The following is a 23884-nucleotide window of genomic DNA, read 5'->3' as shown; positions in this document are numbered from 1 at the left end:
TTAGGGTTTCTATTAATGTGGTAAAATACCATGACCAAAAGCAATTTGGGAGAAAAGTGTTTATTTCAGCTTGCTTAAATGTCCCAATCATAATCTATCTGTAGGAAGTTCAGGGCAGGAACTTGCAGAGGCCATGGAGAAACACTACTTACAGACTTGCTCCTCAGGGCTTACTTAGTGTGCTTTCTTATAGCACCCAGGACCAACAACTCAGGGGTAGCACTGCACAGTTTGCTGGATCCTCCCACATTGATCACTAACTAAGAAAATGCCCATACACATTCCCATAGACCAGTCTGGTAGGGGCACTTCCTCAGCTGAGATTCCTTCCCTCCAAATGACTCCAGCTTGTATCAAATTCACAAACACTAGCTGGTAAGGGCTGCTTGGTGAAACTTTAAGTCTGGTGTAACTATGATCATCTTGTTTTCTAGCATCCACCAGGGCAGACATCAAGGAAATACAGCTCTTGCTCCACCATCTTCCTAGATGACAGCACAGTCAGCCAGCCAAACCTCAAGTACACCATCAAATGGTGGGTATGCAGACTTCTTCTTTGGTTTTGACTTTGCGGGGGTTGTTTGTTTTTGTGGGTTTTTTTTTTTTTTTTTTTTTTCCTGGAACTACCTATAGACCAGGCTAGCCTTGAACTCATAGATCTTCCTTCCTCTGTCTCCTAAGTTCTGGGATTAAAAGCATGGGCTACAGTGTCTGACAAGATAATTTTTAAAGGTTATTTTTGTTTTATGTATTATGGGTATTTTGCCTACATGTATGTTTATGCATTATGTGCTCTTGGAGGCTACAAGAGGGCCTAGGGCCCGCTGGGACTGGAGTTAAAGAGTGTTGTGAGCTGCCATATGATTGCTTGGAATTGAACTCTGGGCCGTCTGTGTAGGAGTAGCCTCTGCTTGTAACCTTTGAGTCATCTCTCCAGATGTGTTCACTGTGGCCCCAGAGTGATCAGACTTCTGAATGTCACTGGTGCCAAGCTGTTTATTGATTGTGAGGGTCACTGACACTTGGAGATTGTTTATTAAAAGTGATGGGTTATGTAGAATATTTGGGCATGTTTATCATATATATTGAGAGACTAGCATTTCACCATATTTTAAATATTGATGACCTAAAATATGCCCATTGGTTTGTGTGTATACATGAGCAATTTTGCCCTTTCATTTGTGACTGAAGCTATTTCTGCACAGTGCCTATAGTATTTTGACTAGTAAATGAAATGATACTTGTCCCCTCCAGTCCCAGATAGGGACTTGAGCTAATTAATGCCTAGAGTGGGATGGCCTGGCCAGGAGCCTCAGGTCCTTGTCTTAAAATGGACTTAGAGGGAAGAAGAGGGAGGCTTTGGGTCACATCTACCTTTTCTTTTCTTTTCTTTTCTTTTCTTTTCTTTTCTTTCCTTTCCTTTCCTTTCCTTTCCTTTCCTTTCCTTTCCTTTCCTTTCCTTTCTTTCTTTCTTTCTTTCTTTCTTTCTTTCTTTCTTTCTTTCTTTCGACTCACTTTCACTGTTTAAAGAAGCAGAGAGCACTGGATTTCCTGTACTGTCCTGCCCCCATCAGCACAGTCATAGCAACAGCAACCCTTGGAAGTGGTCTCAGAGAACTTTACAGCTTGACTGAAAGTCTCAGATACTTTATCTGTTTCCTTAAGAAAGTTCACATCTAATTACAACTCATTTTAGCACATAAAGTACTAAAATTACCACCTATAAACTTGTTTTCATGGGCCAAGTTTGCTGAGTTAGAGATACTGTATAGGCTTGTATGTGACAGTCACTGACTCAGTCTAGGCATTGAGGAGTATAACTAACTTCCATGGTCAGTGTGTTAGTCCTGTAAGGGGGAAACCGGCCACTTCTGTATGTATGCTTTATCACATAGGGTTCCTTTGCCTCATTGCCCCAGCATGAGGTAATGGCCCGTGAGCATAAACCCAGGGAAACTGGGAAGAGATGCATTATACATAACACATAGTGTAATTATGTGATGGAGCTCACTGCTAGAAAATGGATAGCATGGAACTGTTTAGAAGTATTTACAGCTTGTGGATAAAATGGAAAAGGTCTGAAGGTGTTTGTGCCATGTAGTTCTTGGCAGCTTCTCAAGCTCTGAAGAGCCTGGAGTAAAAGCTACCAGCTTCCATTGAATCCTAGATCTTCCCAGTATCAAGCCAGAGATGAAAGAGAAGGATGGAGTACATCCCGAGTAGCAGGTAGAAGAAAAGGACACAAACCATGAACTAGTCAGAAATCCTGTTCTGCTATGTGAACCTGAAATACCTGACTTAGAATATTGGGTCTCAAGGAGATGAAGGGGTCGGAAGCCCCACAGGAGGAACAACAATATGAACTAGCCAGTACCCCCAGAGCTCCTAGGGACTAAGCCACCAACCAAAGAGTACACATGGTGGGATTCATGACTCCAGCTTCATATGTAGCAGGGGATGGCCTTGTCGGTCATCAATTCGAGGAGAGGCCCTTGGTCCTGTGAAGGTTCTATGCTCCAGTGTAGAGGAATGCCAAAGCCAGGAAGTGAGAGGGGGTGAGCTGGTGAGGAGGGGGAGGGGATGGGGTTTCGGAGGGGAAACCAGGAAAAGGGATAACATTTGAAATGTAAATAAAGAAAATATCTAATAAAAAATAGAATGTTGGGACTATGATAGGGCTATGAATATATGGGAAGATACTCTGAAAACAGTATTACCTTAACTCTGAAGCCGTTTTACCTTAGTCATAGACCCCTCATCAGCTCAGATCCTTAGTGATTTAGGAGGAAAGATCTGTTACGGGCTCATGGTCCTGAGCCAGGGTCTGTTCTAGTTCAGTTTCAGTAGATAAAGTACACACCTCAGAGCTGGCTTAAGTCTCTGCTGTCCCTCCTCCTGTCATCTTTACCTCTGGTAGTCTCCTGAAGGGTATTTTTATTCTCTGGGAACCAGAGCACATTTTCGAGGCAAAGAAAATAACTTTGAGGCTTTTTTTTTTTTTTACATTTGAAGTAAGACAAAAGGAGTAGAAAGAATTTTAGACAATTATTTTAAAGAAGAAAATAATTTAAAAGTGCCCAGTCTACATGATCATGATGAGAACTATGCCATTTTCTATTCAGAATGAAAAGGTTTTATCAAAATGTTCAAGGTGAATGTCAGTGAATCTGCAGTGAAAGGACACGGCCACAAGTACAAAGACACTTTCAGTCTGTGTTGGGAGCCCCACTTACCAAGTCATCCCAGTGTAGATAGGATGCTCCCTACAGATAGAATATGACCACAAATTGCACAGAGATTTGTAAGCCTGTTTACTATGGTGTGAATTAATTACCAAACAGTACATATAATTTAAATATTCAGCCACAGAGAATGATTCAGTAATTAGTGAGCAATCAAATTATGAAATATATCTAGTAGCTTTTAAAATCATGTTTATTAGCAATACTTCCTAATGGTAAAAAAAAAAAAAAAGAGCAACAAAATGGTTATCTAAGCATAGGATGCCAGCCTCTTTGTTCCCACACATATAAGTAAAAATAATAACTGAATATCTCAAACTAATAGTAGTTTTTGGTGGGCAAAAGATTGTTTTTTGGTTTTCTGTGTTTTCTTTTGTTTTGTTTTGTGATGTGTGTGTGTGTGTGAGAGAGAGAGAGAGATTTAGTGACATACTCTTTCTATGTACCTATGCTAGCCTCCAACTTTCAATTCTCCTGCTTCCCAAGTATTCCTCACCATTCTTAGCCAAAAAAAAAAAAAGTATTTTAAAGTTCCTTTCCTGTGTACTGGGAATCAGATGTAGGGCCGTGCCTGTGCTAGGCAAGCAAGCGTGCCTCACAACTTTGCAAAGTTCTGTGGTGAGCATATTGTATTTTATATTAGACAAGAAAATTTGAGGAGAATGAATGTTTATTACATTCATGTATTTGAAAATTTTAGACAGTTTTAAAACAGTGCTTTGGGTAAGTCACAGCACCATTTTGGGATGTGAGTGCCAGTGCTGAATAGCTTGCTAAGATGGCTGTGAGAGAAATTGCAGCCACTGGTTGTGCTGCTTGTTATCTTTCTGGTAGTTATGAAAACAACTAATAATTTGCTAACAGAGTAGGCCATGAATTGCAGACGCCTAAGTAGGTTTAATTTATAGTACTTTTATTTAGTACCTGCATTTTAAAAGTGAGGAAAGCTTAGGATCTGATAGAAAAGCTATAAGTCCCCCCTGTTACTCTGTTATTTCCAAAAATAATGTAAAAATCCTGGGAGTGCCTTTATTTGGAGTATAATCTTATCAGCACTCTGGGTGAAATGGAGCTTTTCAGATGGACTCTGTGACTTTTAATGAAATTTATTTGCGTAGTGTATGAAATGATGAGTGTGTTTATGGAACATTGAATTCCTGTGTTTTATTTTACAGTGTAGCTCTTGCGATATATTACCACATCAAAAACAGGTATGTGGCCACTTGATTCTGTCCTAAAAGTCTCACACATTGTTTTACTATGTTCTTCTGTGTATTCTTTGCATTTATATTCTTAGTGCATGTTTTCATAGGACTTGTAAAGGTTAATGCACCCGAGTGCTGGGTAAAAGCTGAGCTCCCTCTGGACCAGGGAAACATGATGAGTGGCAGGAGCAGACTTCTTGAAAAGGCTCAAATTCTTTTTCTGTTGCTTATTTTCTGTGCAACTTAACTATGCATTCCGTGTTTTATAAAATGTTAAATTTAGTTTGAAATCAGTTGGTGGAAATTTTGACATGCAAAACAAAACAAGGTAGAAACTCCCTGATAAAAGTGCATCTTGCAGTGGTTCTATTAGTTTGAAAAGTGAGGTAAAACTAGATTTTTTTTTTTAAAACCTACCTTAAACACAGTAATAAGTATTTAAGGTGGCTTTATAGGCGTGAGTTAAATAAGAGCTCTGTCACAATATAGGTGGCTCCTAGCACCTCTATTGTGCCCCTCAAAAATGACTATAATTCCAGCTCCAAGGAATGTGATACCGTACTCCTCTTACCTCCACGGGGTACCTCCGCACGTGAGCATACTCTCATGCAGGTAGGCACATTTAGAAGAAGAGGCGGGGGGGGGGGGGGGGATATGGGCCTGCCTGAAAGGAAACTGAGTAAATAAGAGAATACACTGCTTTAGCAGAGAACCTGAATTTGGTTCCCAATACAACCTCCAAACTGCAGCTCAGAGTGCATCTGCTGCTTCTAACTTCTGCAGGGCTGTGTGCACTCAGATGCACACACACATGATGAGACATGCTGGAAACATAATGAAAAATTATAACAACAAATTTTAGAAGGGGAGAAAAGGTTAATAACGCTTTCATTTATTTGCTAATTTAATTGAACATCAAAACTTTTGCTTCAAATCTGAGGCATTAAGCCATATCTGTAATTCCTCTTTTTCAAACATGTTTAACCCAATAGTAAGGACTCTGAAAGGTATCTGCAGAGCACTGAGTATAGAATCTTTCCGTTTTGACCACATATGTACCAAACTTCTTTTCAATGATTTCCTTCTATCAGACTTTTACAAAACACACTCTTCATTTTTGTCACAAAGGCTGTTTTGCCACTGTCACATTTTAGTGATTAATGTGGTGTGTTTATAGACATAATATTCCATGCAAAACTAGTTTGGGAATAGGAAGGGCCTCCAAACAGCAAGACCACTAGTGGCCTCCATACCAACCCCTAGCCCGAGTTTCCATGTGAAGAGATAGTTGTTAGGCCATGTGGTGCAGTGTGGATGGCAGCTTCTGGGGAGCAGTATTCTAGGGAAACAGCTCTCTGAACATAGCAAGCACCTGCAAGTTGTTCACTGTAGTGGTCAGTTCCAGTGCTGTAACTGATCATATGCATTGTGGCTCCTGAGAGTTTGAGATGTAAGAACTACAAACAGAACATCTTTGGTATCCGAGCTAGGATAACAGTAGTAATGAAGCATTGTCCTGTCATTTCTGTGGTACAAGCTCAAACTTTGAAAACACTGATGCCAAAGTTACATGTAAGACCTGTAGTGACACTCAGATGTGCTTTTAAACCAACTTTTAATTAGCATACTTAAAGAGATTTCTCGGTTCTTGTTTTGGTACCAAGAATTTGGGCCAAGGTTCTATGGATGTTGAGCCTGCCCTCTGCCAGTGAAGTATATTCCAAAGTCAATTTAGCTATAAATGTAGATAGCAAACAGCTTTATTAAGTGCTTGCTCAGACTTCCCTTGTCAGTCTTTGCATGGATTTTTAGTTTTAGTAACAGATTTTGACAAGTGCTACTTTGATGATTTACATTTTGCAGATAAGGAAATTGAGGCACAGAGATTCTCTTAGTCAGTGCTCTCTTGCTGTGAAGAGACACCATGACCATGGCAGCACTTTAAAAAGAAATCATTTAATTGCAGCTTGCTCACACTTAGCAGTTTAGTCCACTGTCAATAGGACGAGAAGCATGGCAGCACACAGGAAGACGTGGTGCTGGAGATGTGGGAGAGTTCTATGTCAGGATTGTCAGGCAGCAGGAAAAAAAAGAGGTACTGGGTCTGGCTTGAGCATTCGAAGCCCTAATACACACATGCACACACACACACACTACAAACTTCCTCCAAGGCCACACTTCCTAATTCCTGTCAAGTAGTGCCTCTCCTTAATGACCAACATTCAAACCTATGAGCCTATGGGAGCCATATCACAGAGAGATTCAGTAATGCCTTAAGACTATACAACTAGTCGATTGAGAAATTTGCAGTTGAGCCAGTCTACTGAGCATAGGTTTTGATAGCACTGCTCTTGTAGATGAATGTTAATAAACTGGGCCAAAGGTGAGTAGAAGTGGAGAAAGTATAGAGGTGGTCTGATTAATCTACAGACGGAACCGACGCCTCTCGGGGCACAGAGCCAGTGACTTGTCTTCAGCCTCTTTTGTGACCAGCCTGTAAACAGCCCTGTAGGGCGGCCATTCAGCCTCCAGCCACATGGATCTACTGCTGCTCACCCGAGACACATAGTTGGGTGAAGGAAACAAGTCCAGTTCTCAAGGGATTCATTAAATTTTCTCAGTCATCTTTGCTTAAGTTCTTAATCTTTTTTCTTTATTTTCTGTTCTCTTTCACTGTGCCCTCACCCCCTCTCCTCCACCCCGGAGATGGATCTTATATATTCCAGCTTAATCAAGGATGATCTTGAACGTAGGGCCACTCTCAAGTACTGATGTTACAGGGGTACACCACCACCCCTGACTTTTGCCATGCTGTGGCGATGCTACCAGCTAACCTACATTCCTTATATTCTTAATCTGTTTTCCTAGATTACTTGTGGCAAATGTTTCTCTGGTATACTAGGTAGTTTTTAAGGGTTCCCATTCACTAGGAAAAATTAAACAGCACTCTTGGTGGTCAAAAGTAAGTTTTGTGTTGACCAGGTTTTTGAGTAGCAGCTTGCCACAGGGAAAATTGAAGGGATCTTCTGACTTCTAGTGGCTTGGAACATGGTCAGAGACATTGCAGCCAGGTTCACACAAGAGGAACCTTTGCTTTCAAGTTACAGAATAAGACTGAGCCTTTCTTTCGCTTGGGTTTATCTACGATCTTGCTGCTAGGTTCTTATGAACAGTCACAGGGCACAGGTAGAGATACTCAGAACTTTTGATCAGTTCCTATGCTCAATGCTGGAATGGACACTGGGCTGTTTTATAGAGATGCTAAATTTATAAAGCAGAAATTAGAGTATTTAATGTGATAAAATATACTTAGGATTAGGTCAGTAAGCCTGGTGTTCTCAACCTGTACCTAAACTTTATACACAAACTAGAAATTATGTGCTATTACCCAAAAATCCTTGTAAGGTGGTTTCTTTGTTTTGTCAGCTTAATGTAAGCTAGAGTCATCTGCTCAGACAAGCTCAATTGAGAAAATGTTTCCATTACTGTAGCCTATAGATAGTCTGTGGGGGTGCTTTCTGATTGAGGGTTGATTTAGGAGGTTCCATCTGACTGTGGGCATTTCCACCTTTGGGCAGGTAGTCCTAGGTTGTATATAAAAAAATATATATATATATCAATCTAGCCAAGCCATTAGAAGCAAGCCTGGAGCAGCATTTATTTATGGTCTCTGCCTTTAGCTCCTGGCTCCAGGTTCCTGCCTTGAATTTCTGCCTCAACTTCACTTAGTAATCATCTGTGATCAGGACATACAAGTCAAAGGTCCCTTTTCTCTCCAAAGTAGTTTTGGTGTTTTATTACTTTATTAGAAAAGCAAAGTACCTTTAATCCCAGCACTTGGGAGGCAGAGGCAGGCAGATTTCTGAGTTTGAGGCCAGCCTGGTCTACAAAGTGAGTTCCAGGACAGCCAGGGCTACACAGAGAAACCTTGTCTTGAAAAACCGAAAAAAAAAAAGAAAGAAAAGAAAAGTAAGTAGGATTTTTTTTTTCACCATTGTGACTCTTAAATGAAATTTGTAGACAAAACTCAAATTCTATTAAACAGTTGAATGTAAGTAGATGTGTCACAGAGCAGGTGACATACTCTCTATAGAGACCAAAACTTCAAGGCTCTGAGTTGATCAGAGGCCAGCAGCCCAAAGAACCAAATAGACTAGAGTCCAACATCTTAAAGCACTTTGTAGGTGAGAGGCCCCGAAGCCCAAACTGCTTGTGTAAAGCATTGGTTACTATCCCCTAATTCTGTATAGACTAGAGCTAGCAATTCAAGGTACTGTGTGGACCAGAAGCCAGTAGCCTAAGGTTCTGAGTGGTCAGTAGCTTAAAGCACTGTATAGATGAAAAACGAGCATCTCAAAGTGCTATGTGTACAGCAGCGAGCAGATTAAAGCACTTTGTGCACCAGAAACCAGCAGCACAAAGCACTGTACATCTGAAGCTGTCAACTCAAAGATCTATATAAGTTGTTTGCCAGCTGTGATCCAAAGTGCTGTGTGGGCCACAGGCCAATAGCCCAAAGCAATGAGTAAGCCAACAGTTGAAGGAACTATGAGACCAGAAACCATCGCAAGGTACTGTATGGACCACACCCCAGTAGCCCAAACCAGTGTGTGAACCTGAATCCACAACCCCATTTCCTACATGTAGAGCCATGGTTGGCAGCCTTGTGTACTGAATGGTCCAGGGCTTCTAAACAATGATCCATTCATGAGCCCTCTATATGGGTTTATAAAGTACACATGCAAACCAAACATGCTGATGTGAAGTTACTACAGTATGAAGCATAATTTTACATTTATTAAAAAAGGAAAACAGGGGCTGGTGAGATGGCTCAGTGGGTAAGAGCACCCGACTGCTCTTCCGAAGGTCCAGAGTTCAAATCCCAGCAACCACATGGTGGCTCACAACCATCCTTAACGAGATCTGGTGCCGTCTTCTGGAGTGTCTGAAGACAGCTACAGTGTACTTACATATAATAAATAAATAAATCTTTAAAAAAAAAACCAAAAAAAAAAAAAAAAGAAAAGGAAAACAAGTGTGCATAGTGAGGAGATGGGTGTAATTATTTATTTTTACATAAAGAGATCTTAGGTGAATATTTGATACTGCAGGACACAGACTTTTGGATTTTTTGATATTTTTATAATTTTTAATGTTGAGGATGCTGCTTCACATACATGTCCAATACAAAATGGCAGAAGTATGTTTTAGGACCATTTCAGATGTTGCTGGAAATTCTGTTCTTTCCCATACCACATTTACTGAGTAATAGTTTACAAAACTCAAGTCAGCAACCCAAACTTCATTTTTAAAAATCAGATACTGTAGCACAGTATACATAATTCAGAGGTGCTAATTTTGATGTTTTTATACTGAGAAATGACAATAGGAAAATACCAAAATTATTTATTTTTCATAACTAGTCCATTATGATTCTATAAAGTCCAGATACCTATGTATAGTAAGAAACACTGTGGTTCATAATATCCAGGAGTCTCAAGTTCCAGCTGGGTTGTTTCAGGCAGTTTCCTTGGCATTGTTTGGCCTGCAAGCTACAGTGTGCATGCTGTATATTCAGAACAAAACCTGAAGTGCGGTCACATGATTCACCAGAAATGAGTGCTGTTAGAACTATCTCAGAATCGCTTCGTTGCTAGAGTTAGCAGTGTGTGTTGTGACAATTTAAGACTGATTTTTGTTGCCTGCCCTCCTTCCCCCCACATCATTCACCATATACTTACTAACCATCAGAAGAAAAAAAAAATACTGATAAAATTAGATCATTTTAGATTTAGTTCATTTAAGGAGCCATAGGGGATCTTGAGAGGGAAGGTAGAAAAATTGTGAATGTTGTGGAATACATAAGATAAGGCAGTCAGCCTTACTGGGAAGCAGGCAGAGTTGGAGAGAAGACATGGAGAAAGGAGTATGGAAGAGGAATGAACAAGAAGAAAATAATTGACACCTGTATGAAGATGTCAAGATGAAAACCATTACTTTGTATTTAGCTAAGAAATGAAGAGAGTGTTGGAAAATTAAAATCTACGCTTTTACTTAATTCACATAGAGGTTTTAATCTTTGTGGCTTCTTCAACAAAAATGGATTAACTGCTTTACTTAAGAATACCAGAAATGCATCTTAAATTTAGCACTTTCTGTCTCCTAAATAAACTACAGTTGAACTGAAGTGTATTTTATTTCATTTTGAGTGGCATTTATTAAAGAAAGTAAACTCTAATTTCTATTGCTTTCCTTACCAGGGACCCAGATGGAAGGATGCTCTTAGATATTTTTGATGAAAACCTCCACCCTCTTTCGGTAATTACCTTCTTATCTTCTTATGTTTCATGAGATGGTTTAGTTAGCAGTCTCTTGCTTCTGTTAGGTGGCAGTCACCTGAAAACTTCTTTTTCTCCAGAAATCCGAAGTGCCACCTGATTATGACAAACACAACCCAGAACAGAAGCAAATTTACCGGTTCGTTCGGACACTGTTCAGTGCTGCTCAGCTGACAGCTGAATGTGCCATTGTCACCCTGGTGAGTGTGAGCAGCAGAGACTCTTATCAGATGACCCTGGGGAAACTTGTAGAAGTTACAATGTCTTCTGTGAGAATAGAGGGTGGATGTCTCAAGAGAGTGTGGAGTTTATTTCATAGTCCCCTTCTAAAATCATCTGTGAAGTCCCACTCAAAGCCAGTCAGTACTTTCAGCACTGATGGTTTCAATGAAGATGCACTCAGCAGGGTTGATGCAGGGTAGTATGGACCAAGAACATCCTCTACCAATGTCTGGTTGCCTTCTGCTCACTTCCCACTACAGTCTTAATGGCAAGATTCCAAGATGTGGCATCAATGAAGAATATGCATCCATGGCCTAGATATAAGAAGTGTGACTGACTAGCTTCTGATTTGTTTTATATAACAGTGTAGGATATCCAGTTTAAAACCTCATGGACTGTCTAAATCAGTCATTTGGAAGTAGGTTTAAGAGTATAACCTCATTATCCCTAATCTTTACATAGCACAGCACTTAGATGAGAAGTGCTTTGCCTGGGACTGGTCATGCCTACAGAGCAGACTGACTTCTGAGATTCTGGGGAGATTGTTGTCTAACAGAAAGCTCACAGAAGGCTTGGTGCTACATCTCCCCACACTTAGCTTTAATGGCCTGGGGTTACTCAACAGTAAGCCATTTGCTCATTTGTGTGTTGGTTTATGGTTCATCACTCGCTGGCTGGCTGCAGAGTGAGATGTGTTCAGATAATCCTTACTGATCCAGAATGACCGTAGGTTCTAAAATGAAGCTGGGAAGTGCATGCACGCTGTTTCCTAACAGGAATTTGTCCTACAAAACAAAAAATGAACAGTAGGGTTGATAGTTTCTGAAAAAGAAGAGCTGAAAAGTCAGAAGACAATTGAGATAAATGGTAAAATTTATCCTGTAAGAAAACTTTGATTTATTAATGCAAATAATATATATTTTAATATAGATTGGTGGGTTTAACTGACATTTCTGTTCATGACATAAAAGTATCAACATTGTGAATTAATGACATCAATGTTCTTCTTTCTCCTTCTGCCCTCACCCTGTTCCCACTTCCCTCATGTCAGCTGAGGGTTAGGTCCCTTCGAAGAACAAACCTGTGTTCACTCTTTACTGTATACACTACAGATTGGGATATTCTCCAGGGGTGCAAAAACTTTTTCCCCCCTTTTTTTATTAGATATCTTCTCTATTTACATTTTATTTTATTTTATTTATTGTCATTTTATTTTACATTTCAAATGGTATCTCGTTTCCTATTTTCCCCTCCAAAAATCCCCTATCCTCTTCTCCCTCTACCTGCTCCCCAAACCACCCACTCCCACTTCCTGGCCCAGATGTTCCCCTATACTGGGGCAAGGGCTTCTCCTCCCATGATGACCAACTAGGCCATTCTCTGCTACATATGCAGCTAGAGCCACAAGTCCCTCCCTCTGTTTTATGGATTGGTGGTTTAGTCCCAGGGAGCTCTGGGGTTACTGGTGAGTTCATATTTTTGTTCCTCATTGCAAACCCCTTCAGCTCCTTGGGTATGTTCCCTAGCTCCTTCATTGGGGACCCTGTGCTCTTGTCCAATGGATGAATGTGAGCATCCACTTCTGTATTAGTCAGGCACTGGCAGAGCCTCTCAGGAGACAGCTATATAAGGCTCCTGTCAGCTAGCTCTTGTTGGCATCTGCAATAGTATCTGGGTTTGGTGGTTGTTTATGGGATGGATTCCCCAGGTGGGGCAGTTTCTGGATTGTCATTCCTTTAGTGTCTGCTCTGAACTTTGTCTCTAACTTCTTCCATGGGTATTTTGTTCCCCCTTCTAAGAAGGATCAAAGTGTCCACACTTTGGTCTTCCTTCTTCTTGAGGTTCATGTATTTTGCAAATTGTATCTTGGGTTTTCTGAGTTTCTGGGCTAATACCCACTTATCAGTGAGTGCATACCACGTGTGTTCTTTTGTGATTAGGTTACCTCACTTGGGATGTTATCCTCCAGGTCCATCCATTTGTCTAAGAATTCCATAAGTCCATTGTTTTTAATAGCTGAGTAGTACTCCATTGTGTAAATGTACCACATTTTCTGTAAACATTCCTCTGTTGAGGGACATCTGGGTTCTTTCCAGCTTCTGGCTATTATAAATAAGGCTGCTATGAACATAGTGGAGCATGTGTCCTTATTACAAGTTGGAGCATCTTCTGGGTATATGCCCAGGAGTGGTATTGCTGCATCTGCCATTAGAACTATGTCCAATTTCCTGAGGAACTGCCACACTGATTTCCAGAGTGCTTGTACCAGCTTGCAACCCCACCAGCAGTGGGGGAGTGTTCCTCTTTCTCCGTCTCCTCCCCAGCATCTGCTGTCACCTGAATTTTTTATCTTAGCCATTCTCACTGGTTTGAGGTGGAATCTCAGTGTTGTTTTGATTTGCGTTTGATTAAGGACGTTGAATATTTTTTAGGTTCTTCACAGCCATTCGGTATTCCTCAGGTGAGAATTCTTTGTTTAGCTCTGTACCCCATTTTTAAATAGGGTTATTTGGTTTTCTGGAATACAACTTCTTTAGTTCTTTATATATATTGGATATTAGTCCCCTATCTGATTTAGGATTGGTAAAGATTCTTTCTCAATCTGTTGGTTGCCATTTGGTCATATTGACAGTGTCCTTTGCCTTATAGAAGCTTTGCAATTTATGAGGTCCCATTTGTCGATTCTTGATCTTACAAGCCATTGCTGTTCTTGATCCACTTAGACTTGAGGAGATAGGAATGGGTCAATTCGCATTCTTCTACATGCTGACTTCAAGTTGAGCCAGCACCATTTGTTGAAGATGCTGTCTTTTTTCCACTGGATGGTTTTAGCTCCTTTGTCAAAGAACAAGTGACCGTAGATGTGTGGGTTCACTTCTGGGTCTTCAGTTCTGTTCATTGATCTACCTGCCTGTCATTTACCAATACCATGCAGTTTTTATTACAATTGCTTTGTAGTATAGCTTGAGGTCAGGGATGGTGATTCCCCCAGAGGTTCTTTTATTGTTGAGAATAGTTTTTGCTGTCCTAGGTTTTTTGTTATTCCAGATGAATTTACAAATTGCCCTTTCTGACTCTGTGAAGAATTGGCAAAGACTCTTAAGAACAAAAAATAGTGTTGTTCCGATTCCAGAACCAAGAAGCTTGTCTGTGTGTGCTTGTACCCTCATTTGCTTGAGGTTTTCTTAGTAGCCACTCTTTGCTACTTTAAAATGCAGCGAGGGGCTTTCTGGTGTTGAAAGAGCAGAGAGAACCAAACTTCCTGATGGGAATCTTAGTTAATGGTTGCTTACTCAATTTTCTGTAGAAATGCCAAGCCAAATAAAGCCAGTGTTTCCATTTTCACTTTAGGGTACCATCAAAACTTTCAGAATTGTTCTATAATAAAGTACCATGAGCTAAGTGACTTAAACAAAAGCAAACGAAAAATGAAAAACAAATTTATCTGGATATGGTGTCATACACCCAAAGTTCTAAATACTTGGGAGGCTGATGCAGTAGGCTCACTTGTGCTGTAGAGTTCAAGGCCAGCCTATACAACACAAAAATCCTAGGAAAAAATGGTGTGTGGGGGTGGCTGGTGGGGGGGTGGGAGAGGAAGGGGAGAGGAGGAGGGAAGGGGTCATGCTACTGTGCTTAGGATCAAATCTAAGATGTGCTCATGCCAGCACAAGAGCTTCTACACTGACCTGCAATCCTGATTGTTGAAAAATTCTATACATCAAATACTAAAAATCCAAATGGAAAAGTTGTAGAACATTTAAAAGCATGAAGCTATAGTTATTCCCTTAAAATAGTTTGTTTCTTGGCTTCACGTTTGAATCTGTAGAGCATCATTGAGGGCTGAGAGTTTGGGTAATAATTCTCATGTGCTAAAATAGACGTGATAACATCTGAAATAGGGTACAACTGGGGATGGAATGAAGATGTCAACTCTTATTACTGTCTTGTTCTTACATTCTTGTCCTATGCCTTATTAGGGTCATCTCTGATTAGCTAAACCAAATAGCTTTAAGACTACAGGATAATATGCAGAAGAAATTGTATATTGTTTGAATTCAGGCCATTTACCTGACCTACATAATTTTTTAAATTCAAATTGAATAATTGTATCACTGTTGAAGTTTTCTTTATGTATGTCCATTGCTGAGCTTGAATTTAATCTTTTGCCGCAAAATGCCTTTGCAACCTTTTTCTTTGTCTGTAGTCAATGTAGTACTCTGTGATTCCGCAGTTGACACTAACCTGTACTGTCTAGAAAGTTCCTAGTATAGTCTTTTGTATGACTATAATGTGAAATTTTAATTGAATAGTCAGCACTGTCTAGAAATAATATCATGAAAATCAGTATTACGTGACTCAGCATAGAATCAGAGTACAATATTAGAAAATTTCCCCCAAATATGGTATTACTGACAAGTTCTGCTGAATCACATGCTAGGAAGATTTGTTCACTCTAATTATCTCCCACAATGTATCAGCTGCTTTCCTCACATATAACATATTATGATGTCTCCATTCTTCAGTAAGCCCTCAGAGGATATCACTAACATATCAGAAATCAAGTTGGTTCTTTTAACAGGCATAATAGGCAGAGTATTATTAGTATCCATCAACTAAGATAATTTTAACTCAAAATAAAATTTCATAGCCACCTTTGTACCTAAGCCGGTAGAAATTATTTCATTGCTGAGATTTCCCCAACTTGTGTACAGAAGCTGTTTCCAAGATGTGGGAAGATGTTGCATCCTGTCTCCAGTTTCTATGAACTGAGAGGCATAGGTAATCCCAGTTTCTGTTTTCTGCCTTCAGAATAGTTTTACCTGACTTACCCTGTAGAGAACGGGAAGAGTATTATTGTCAAGGCTTGAGAAAGTACAACTTGAGGTTCTCTAGAATGCCCAGCTGAAAGTCAGCCTGGCCCCAACCAGTTATTTGTTTTATACAAATAAAAATCATTCTCTAAAACACATCCTCACCTCTCATGCTCCTGTATGATAAATTCCATTTAAAATACAGATATCCAGAGGTTGTTACTGAAATGATTAACTTTCATTTCTGTCATCAACAGCAGGCTCTCATCCTTGTGACAAATCCTCAGAGCCAGCCACAGATATTCTCATAGAGCAGTCTGCATTCCGACTCCTGGTTTTCTGGGCTTCCCTCCATGGCCGCTGATTCTTATGGGTAATGCAGAAGAATGCCTTCTTGATCTCTTTGAGCTGTCTCTCTAAACCTCACTGCTTCAGCTCCCTCCATCTGTGCCAATTCTTTCCTGAATGCCAGTGGCATTTGGTCACTTTCCCCATTAGCTTCCTTCTGCATTTCCCTGCTACTATTCCTGTTGGAATATAACTGTGGCTGAGGCTGCTCACAGTTCTAAGCAGATTTCATTAATGGATACCTCATGTGAGACTGGGGGTGTATTAAAAAACAAACATTTTGGCAGCATTAATCTGTCCCAGCCTTGTGCAGGGTGGCACACAGTAGGGCTGAGAGAGACCTCTGTCATCAGGAACTTAGGATTTATTATAGGAAGAGATAATGAAAAGACTTAACTATACTGAGCTATTTCCAAATACTTTACTGCTTCAGGAAGTCTTGGGTCTCTTAACACACTTGACTTAGCTTTTCTTTGGAATCTGGAATGTTAGTTCTTGCTGAATGTGATGACATACAACTCTAAGTTTTTTCTTTGTATTCAGAGTGTGACCTGGTCCATCCTGCATACCACATGGTATTAGAAAGTAGCCATAAGAGTCTAAATCTTCAAGATCTTAACAATTGGTATTTCTTAGTGAATCACTGAAAACAGAACAGTGATCCTTGGGAACCAAGCAACTGATACTGTCATATTTTGTGCATACCTGGCAAAGCTTGCTTCAGTTGGAAGGAGCAGTATTGAATACTTTGTTTCTCAATATCATTAGGTAGAACAATCTTCCTATATGTGGTTCAGGGACAGGAAATGTTGGAGGAGGAGCTGACCCAGGTACCCCGCTGCACTGACTTGTGATTTCCCCCAGCAGCCGGAGTTCGCATCTCCATTCCCTTTCCTACCCTCATCTCCCCTCAGCCTGCCCTCTTAACTGCTTCTCTGGCCTTCATGCTGAGTTTAATTTTTGTTGGTTACTATGAGAGACAGAAATTCCATTTCCTTCCTCAGTACTTGGAAGTGTGTGGAAAACCTCTGAGTTCTCCACACAGGTATGAGCCCAACAAATAAAATGGGCCAGATCCACTTGCCGTTCCAACTTCCTGCCCCATCATCCTGTCTCCGGCTCCAAACAAGGGAAGGGACTCCCCTCTCTCTGCCACTCTTCATTTCAAGCCTTGGATCTCCCTGCACAGACTCAGTCATATCTCCATGCTCACAACCTATGGGATATTTATCTCAGACATAGAGCACACAGTCATATCTGCAGTTACCTTCCATACCTTTTCCCCTCTGGAACCTCCAGTTTCTAATAAATGTATTTAGCCAACTGCACATTCCAGAAGCCTTGGGTACCTCCAAGATGGCCATCTTTGGCACCTTCGAGATCATTTCCTGCAAGTATCTGAACTATGTTTAGATGGTCTCCACCGAAAACACTACTTCTTTCTATTTAGCCTGATTCATAATTTTCCTTCCAAGTGCTACCTCAAGTCAAGGGTGCTTTCCAGGCCCCTCTCTGACCCTGACTGGAGGCTCAGGGTCAGCATGGTGCATCCAGTGGGATCTGCACTTAGACACTGTTTGGCAGGTAAGCGGACTCATTGACCTGTCTCCTTTCTCTTGTCTGCTGTCATTAAGTCTATGGTGCTGCCTGATGTCTTACTTTTCACTTCACCTAGTACATCTTTGCCAGCCCATGCTATTGTCCTGATTCTCTAGGACTTGCCAAAACTGAGCCTCTCCTGAGAGCCCCAGTACCATATCTGGTATGGGTTTTCTTTCTTTAGGAAATCTCTGTCCATTGTTGGGCTTCCTGTGGAGTTCTTATCCCCTTCAGGACCTTCAATCTTAACCCCCAACTTCTCCCTAAGAGTTCCAACTGGGATGTGAATAAAAAATTTAGTAAGTAAGTAAGTAAGTTAAAAAAAAAATGGCATAGAAGGCAGGGATTATATAAAAAAATAAATAAATTGGACTTTATAAAAGTTATACATTTTCTTTTCCACATGTGGCTTTTTATACATTTTATAACTATTTAGGACTATACATACACATGTGTGTGTGTGTGTGTGTGTGTGTGTGTGTGTATGTATGTATGTAAGAGTAATATATACATAAAGCTATACATATTCTATCTTTTTATAAAGCAAGTTCTTAAGAGTATTACAAATCTGAGTTTCATTTTTCTCATACAGAGTTTCATTTTGTAAATGAATAGAAACTGCAAAATTATGATTAAAAGAAGCTTTAAGGGGCTGGAGAGATGACTCAGCAGTTAAGAGCACTGACTGTTCTCCCAAAAGTCCTGAGTTCAAATCCCAGCAACCACATGGTGGCTCACAACCATCTGTAACGAGATCTGATGCCCTCTTTTGGTGTCTGAAGATAGCTACAGTGCACTCACATATAATAAATAAATCTTAAAAAAAAAAAAAAAAGCTTTAAATAGTCTAAATTAGTTATGGGAAACTAACAGGCAACTTACTTAGGACACAGTTTTTTAAAAAGTGTGTGTGTGTGTGTGTGTGTGTGTGTGTGTGTGTGTAGTTGTAAGCCACCTGATATGGATATTGGAACAGAACTTGAGTCCTCTGAGCCATCTCAACACCCTGTGACATCTTAAGTGAAGGACTTCCTGTTTGTTTTGTTTATGTGTTTGTTTATTTATTTGTTTTCTAATTTTAATTTTTTTTACTTATTCAATTAACATAGCATTCACTGCCCTCTTCCTGGTCACCCCCTCACACAATTCTTCCTCCCCTCCCCTTCTAGGTATCCCCCCCGCCCCCATGCTGGCACATCAAATCTCTTCAAGGCAACCCGGCAAGAAGAACAGATCCCACATACAGTTAACAGATTTTAGGGTAGCCCCCCTTTAGTTGTTCAGGACCCACATGAAGACCAAGCTGCACATCTGCTACATATGTGCAGGGAGGCCTAGGCCCAGCCCATGTATGTTTTTTGGTTGGTGGTTTAGTCTCTGAGAGCTCCAAGGGTCCAGGTTAGTTGACTCTCTGTTAGTCTTTCTGTGGAGTTCCTGCCCCCTTTGGGGTGGCAATCCTTTTTCCAGTTCTTTCTTAAGAGTCCCCAGGCTCCATCCACTGCTTGGCTGTGGGTGTGGGTGTCTGCAAGCATAACAGAGTATCATTAATAGTGTCAGGAATTAGTGCTTGCCCATAGGATGAGTCTCAAGTTGGGCTGCTTATTGGTTGGCCATTCCCTCAGTCTATGCTTGATCCCTGAAGTAAAGAAAAGAAAAATTTGGGGTCAAACTTTTTGTGGGTGGGTTGGTGTCCTTATTCTGTTGGGGGTTCCTGCCTGGGTACAGGAGGTGGCCTCTTCAGGTTCCATATCCCCTGTGCTGTGAGTCACACCTAAGGGTACCCCCATTGATTCTTGGGTGCCTCCTTATTCCTGGTCTCTGTTTTGTCCTGAAGATGCCTTATACTGACTGAAATAAATCAGGGCCTAGAAGATAAATATTGTATGATGCATTGGTATAAAATACTCATAAGATACTTGTTCCTAGAGATACAAAGGTACAGTAGTGCTTGTAGGAGTTGGCAGAAGGAGGAATTGCAGGGGCTAGAAAAGAAATTGTTCAGTGTAGATATATGTTAATGTTAATATATGTAGAATTTCATTTAGAGACAATAAAAAAGCTGCATATTGATGGGTAAAGATAGTTACTGAACAATGAGCGTACCTAGTGCTGCATATACAATTAGAAATGATTGAGCAATAGTGTTGTGACATGTGTTCTACTACAGTAATAACCATATCAGCAGCCACATGTGAATTGAAATTACAATGACAGTTTTTAAAAACTATAGGGGGCAGGAGGATCCCTGTGAGGTAAATAGTAAGATCCTGTCTTTAAAAACAAACAAACGGTGCCATCATGCTTCCAGAAAAGTCTCAAGGAAAAGTATTTCAAGCAATGGTTGTGGCTGTGGGGTCAGGTGGGAAGGAAAGGGTAGAGAGATTCAGCCTGTAAGCAGGAAAGTTAGAGATAAACTTCTCCCAGAATATGGAGGCACCAAAGGTAGTCTAGACAACAAGCCTTATGTCTTATTTAGAGATAGTGACATTCTTGGAAAATATGTTGACTGAAATCACTGTTGAAATGGTGTCACGTGAAGCTGCCCATTCCACTGATTTTCTGAACTATTTCATCATGTAAATAATTTTCCATGCTCAATAATAAATGGATGATGACTAAACTGACAGCCATTGTCCCTGACGTTTAGATTCATTGTACTGTTAAAACATTTCCAAATAAAATGATGTAAATGAGTGGAAAAAAACAAAACAAAAACAAAAGCTCTGTAACAGGCAACAAGATGGATGACTCAGGAGATAGAGGCACTTGCAGCATAAGCCTGGAGACATGTTCCATCCTCAGAGCTCACAGGAAAGGAAAGGAGATAGCTGGCTCCATAAAGATGTCTTCTGGCTTCCACCTATGCAGCATGGCACATAGCCTCACACAGCATACAATGATTTTTAAAAATAAATACTGAATAGGTCAGTGGCTTCTTGTGCACTAGCTAAGATCAAGAATAAAATACTTGATAGATTAAGAAAAAATTGCTTTGCGGCCTTTACATGCTTTGTTTGAGAAAGTATTTTGACCAGTGGCTTTGGGATTTATACCAGTCTCAATATTGACAAGGCAAGCTACATTTTCTCTGTTAAAGTGTGTGACCTCCAGCCTGTGTCTAAGCATACTCACTGGTCTTGAGTGCTTTAAGAATTAGTGTGTTATGGTGCACTTATGGCCTCCAGATCATTGTTCTCATGGAATTCTTGATTCTTCTTTTCTTGTCTTGTCTTCTCTTGTCTTTTCTTTTTTTCTTTTTTTCCTCTTTCTTCCTTTCTTCCTTCCTTTCTTTCTTTCTTTCTTTCTTTCTTTCTTCCTTTCTTTCTCTAAAGCAGGTTTTATTTTTCACCAAATGTATTGTCTATTGACCGTTGTGTAGAATTTCTCAAAGTGTTCTGGGCATCATGATGTCTCCATCTGACCATTAAACACAGGGTGGCATAAAAACAGTAGTTTCTGAAGATTGCTGAAACCATCAAGGAAACAGAACTACAACAAAGATCAGCTGACATAGACACATTGAGAAGAATGTGGACACCCGCCTGCCATGCTCGTTCACTGCCATGTGCTTCTTATCTCATATCTACCTCTAGATACTCACAATCTTAATGCCTTCTGTTTCTTTACAGCAAAGATTTTTTTCTTTTCCATATTTTTAATTGGATATTTTCTTTATTTACATTTCAGATGTTTTCCCCTTTTCAGATCTCTCCTTTGGAAACCCCTATCTCACCACCCCCAACTCTATGAGGGTGCTCCCTCACCCACCCACTCCTATCTTCACACCCTGGCATTCCCTTACACTGGGACATCGAACACCCTCAGGCCCAAGGGTGTTCCCCTTACTGATGTCCAACAAGGCCATCCTCTGCCACATATGTGGCCAGAGCCATGGGTCCCTCCATGTGTACTTTCTGGTTGGTGGTCCAGTCCCCAGGAGCTCTGGGAGGTCTGACTGCTTGACACTGTTGCTACCCCCATGGGGCTGTAAACCCCCTCAGCTCCTTCAGTTCCTTCTCCAATTCCTCCATCGGGGACCCCGTGCTCTATATCTACCTCTGTATTTGTCAGGCTCTGGCAGAGCCTCTCAGGAGACAGCCTCATCAGGCTTCCTTCAGCAAGCACTTCCAGGCATCTATAATACTGTCCAAGTTTGGTGGCTGTACATGGGATGGATCCCCAGGTGTATTGTGCGAATGAGTGGTTCTGTTTCTTGTGCCTTCTCCTGGGCGCCTTTCCTTCTGTTTGATTTGTCTAATTCAGCTGCCTGTGTTAGCCTTTGTTTTAGCTTACTGTATCTTATTTTATTATCCCTTAGTAGCCTGTTTGTTTCCTAATGAGGAACAGAAAGGGAATGGATCTGAGTGGGATGGGAGGTAGACAGAATCTGAGAGAAGTAGAGGGAGGGAAAACTGCATTCACAATATAGTATGTGAGGAAAAAAAATCTATTTTCATTAAGAGGAGAAAAATACGTTTAAAAAATCTTAGGTTATATATTTTAAGGGTACTCAACACATTTCTTTATATGTTTAGTGTGCTTGGTTTTGTCAGTACCTTTGCCATTGCTCTTTAAATGACATCATTTCAAGACACGTTTTTTTTTTTACTGATTACAGCATATTCATATATATTCATATAAAGAAGTAAGTGTGTCCAGGTAACTCCTGGTTAAGAGACTATTGAGTTTACTTGGGTGGAGGAGACAACTGAAAGCTTAGCATTGGTTTCCTCATGTCTCATGTCTCCTCAGGTATACCTTGAAAGGCTCTTGACATACGCAGAGATTGATATCTGTCCAGCCAATTGGAAGCGCATTGTTCTAGGGGCAATCCTGCTGGCCTCTAAGGTGTGGGATGACCAAGCTGTGTGGAATGTGGATTACTGCCAGATCCTGAAAGACATCACAGTGGAGGACATGTAAGTTACAGGGATACCATGTCTATTTGGGGTGGTAAAAAAGTGAGTGAATTTAGCTGATGGTTTTAAGCCAGTCCAGCAGGAAACCTGGCTGTGGAAATGTAGTGAATTGTGTTTCTCATCACTTTGACCAGGAACAGGTGCTGGCAGCACTTTCTAGTTTCACAAAGTATTTGCTGAAACTCTGTTACAGGTAAATATTTCTTTGGGGATTTATATTTAGGTTCCCGTGTCACGTCGGACTAGTAGTAAAAGTCTGTGTTCCTCTGTGGGCAGCAAGCCTAACCGCAAAAGTTCAGAAACTAAATTAGAACATTTTCATTTGGCTTCAGAGGACACATTCCATGTTTTAGCATATTTGTCAAGTTCAGATACTGATAATCGGCTCTGTATTCTGGGGCTTGATTTGCACAAGCATCATTCCATCATTCTCTCTGCAAACCCAGTGGAGGAGCCTCCACATGAGGACAGCCGTCCACCCAGCTCCCAGTTATGTGATGATGTCCCACTGGACCAGACCTCAGGTTCTGTGAGAATTACTGGCTGAGGGCCTATCCACAGGTGTCAGAAAACTGAGAAGGGAATGCTGAGTCATAGAAGCACTCAACCCCCTCAGCCATCAGGAGTCTTTAGTCAGTTCTTGTGCTCTTTGCTTGGCTTAACACTTACGCTAACCACCTTGAGGAAGGAGGTTACAAGCCATATACCAGTCACACCACATACTTGGACCAATAGTCCGAGAGCGAGAATCTTATTGCAACCTGTGTGGGAAAGTCACCAGGCTAGAGGGACATTGGCTAGTAAATGATATAGCCAGAATTTATATTTCTTTTCTTGGGAACGGTTGAAGCAAAAATCGTCTAAACTATATATGATATTGTATTTTTAAATGATCTGTCTATCTATCTATCTTATCTATTTATCTGTCCCTCTTCTATATAAAAACCTACAAAATGTGACCAAATTCCTTCAGCTGAAATTGAGTGTAAAGAATGGTTTGGAGGCTGGAGCTGGAGCTCAGTATCTGAGCATCTTGGTTTGGCCCCAGTACCTGCAAGAGAGAGGGAGGATTATTTTGATGAGCATACACTAAATATATGTTCTTTTGTGAGATCTTCAGTACCATAAATAATAATCTATTACAATGAGGTTGGAATTTCTTTTCAAGTAAGGATTTTTTTTTTGAAGAAAACTAGT

At 40.6% G+C, this 23884-nt stretch overlaps 1 protein-coding gene across 2 annotated transcripts in view; it reads left to right on the top strand.

Moving 5' to 3' along the window:
- The window catches only part of Ccny (cyclin Y), a 151240-nt gene that overhangs the window by 107835 nt on the left and 19521 nt on the right, over nucleotides 1-23884 (top strand). For both annotated transcript variants that reach the window (XM_029472158.2, XM_021150564.3), the window contains 5 exons: nucleotides 435-535; nucleotides 4418-4453; nucleotides 10708-10765; nucleotides 10866-10985; nucleotides 22521-22687. In XM_029472158.2, the coding sequence (XP_029328018.1) occupies nucleotides 435-535; nucleotides 4418-4453; nucleotides 10708-10765; nucleotides 10866-10985; nucleotides 22521-22687 (482 nt within the window). The remainder of the gene's footprint in view (nucleotides 1-434; nucleotides 536-4417; nucleotides 4454-10707; nucleotides 10766-10865; nucleotides 10986-22520; nucleotides 22688-23884) is intronic.

Source organism: Mus caroli, unplaced genomic scaffold (assembly GCF_978045245.1).
Source record: "Mus caroli unplaced genomic scaffold, Mus_caroli_1 scaffold_19, whole genome shotgun sequence".
Taxonomy (NCBI): domain Eukaryota; kingdom Metazoa; phylum Chordata; class Mammalia; order Rodentia; family Muridae; genus Mus; species Mus caroli.
The sequence above is the reverse complement of the archived record's forward strand: the minus strand, read 5'-3'. Positions and strand labels throughout refer to the sequence as shown.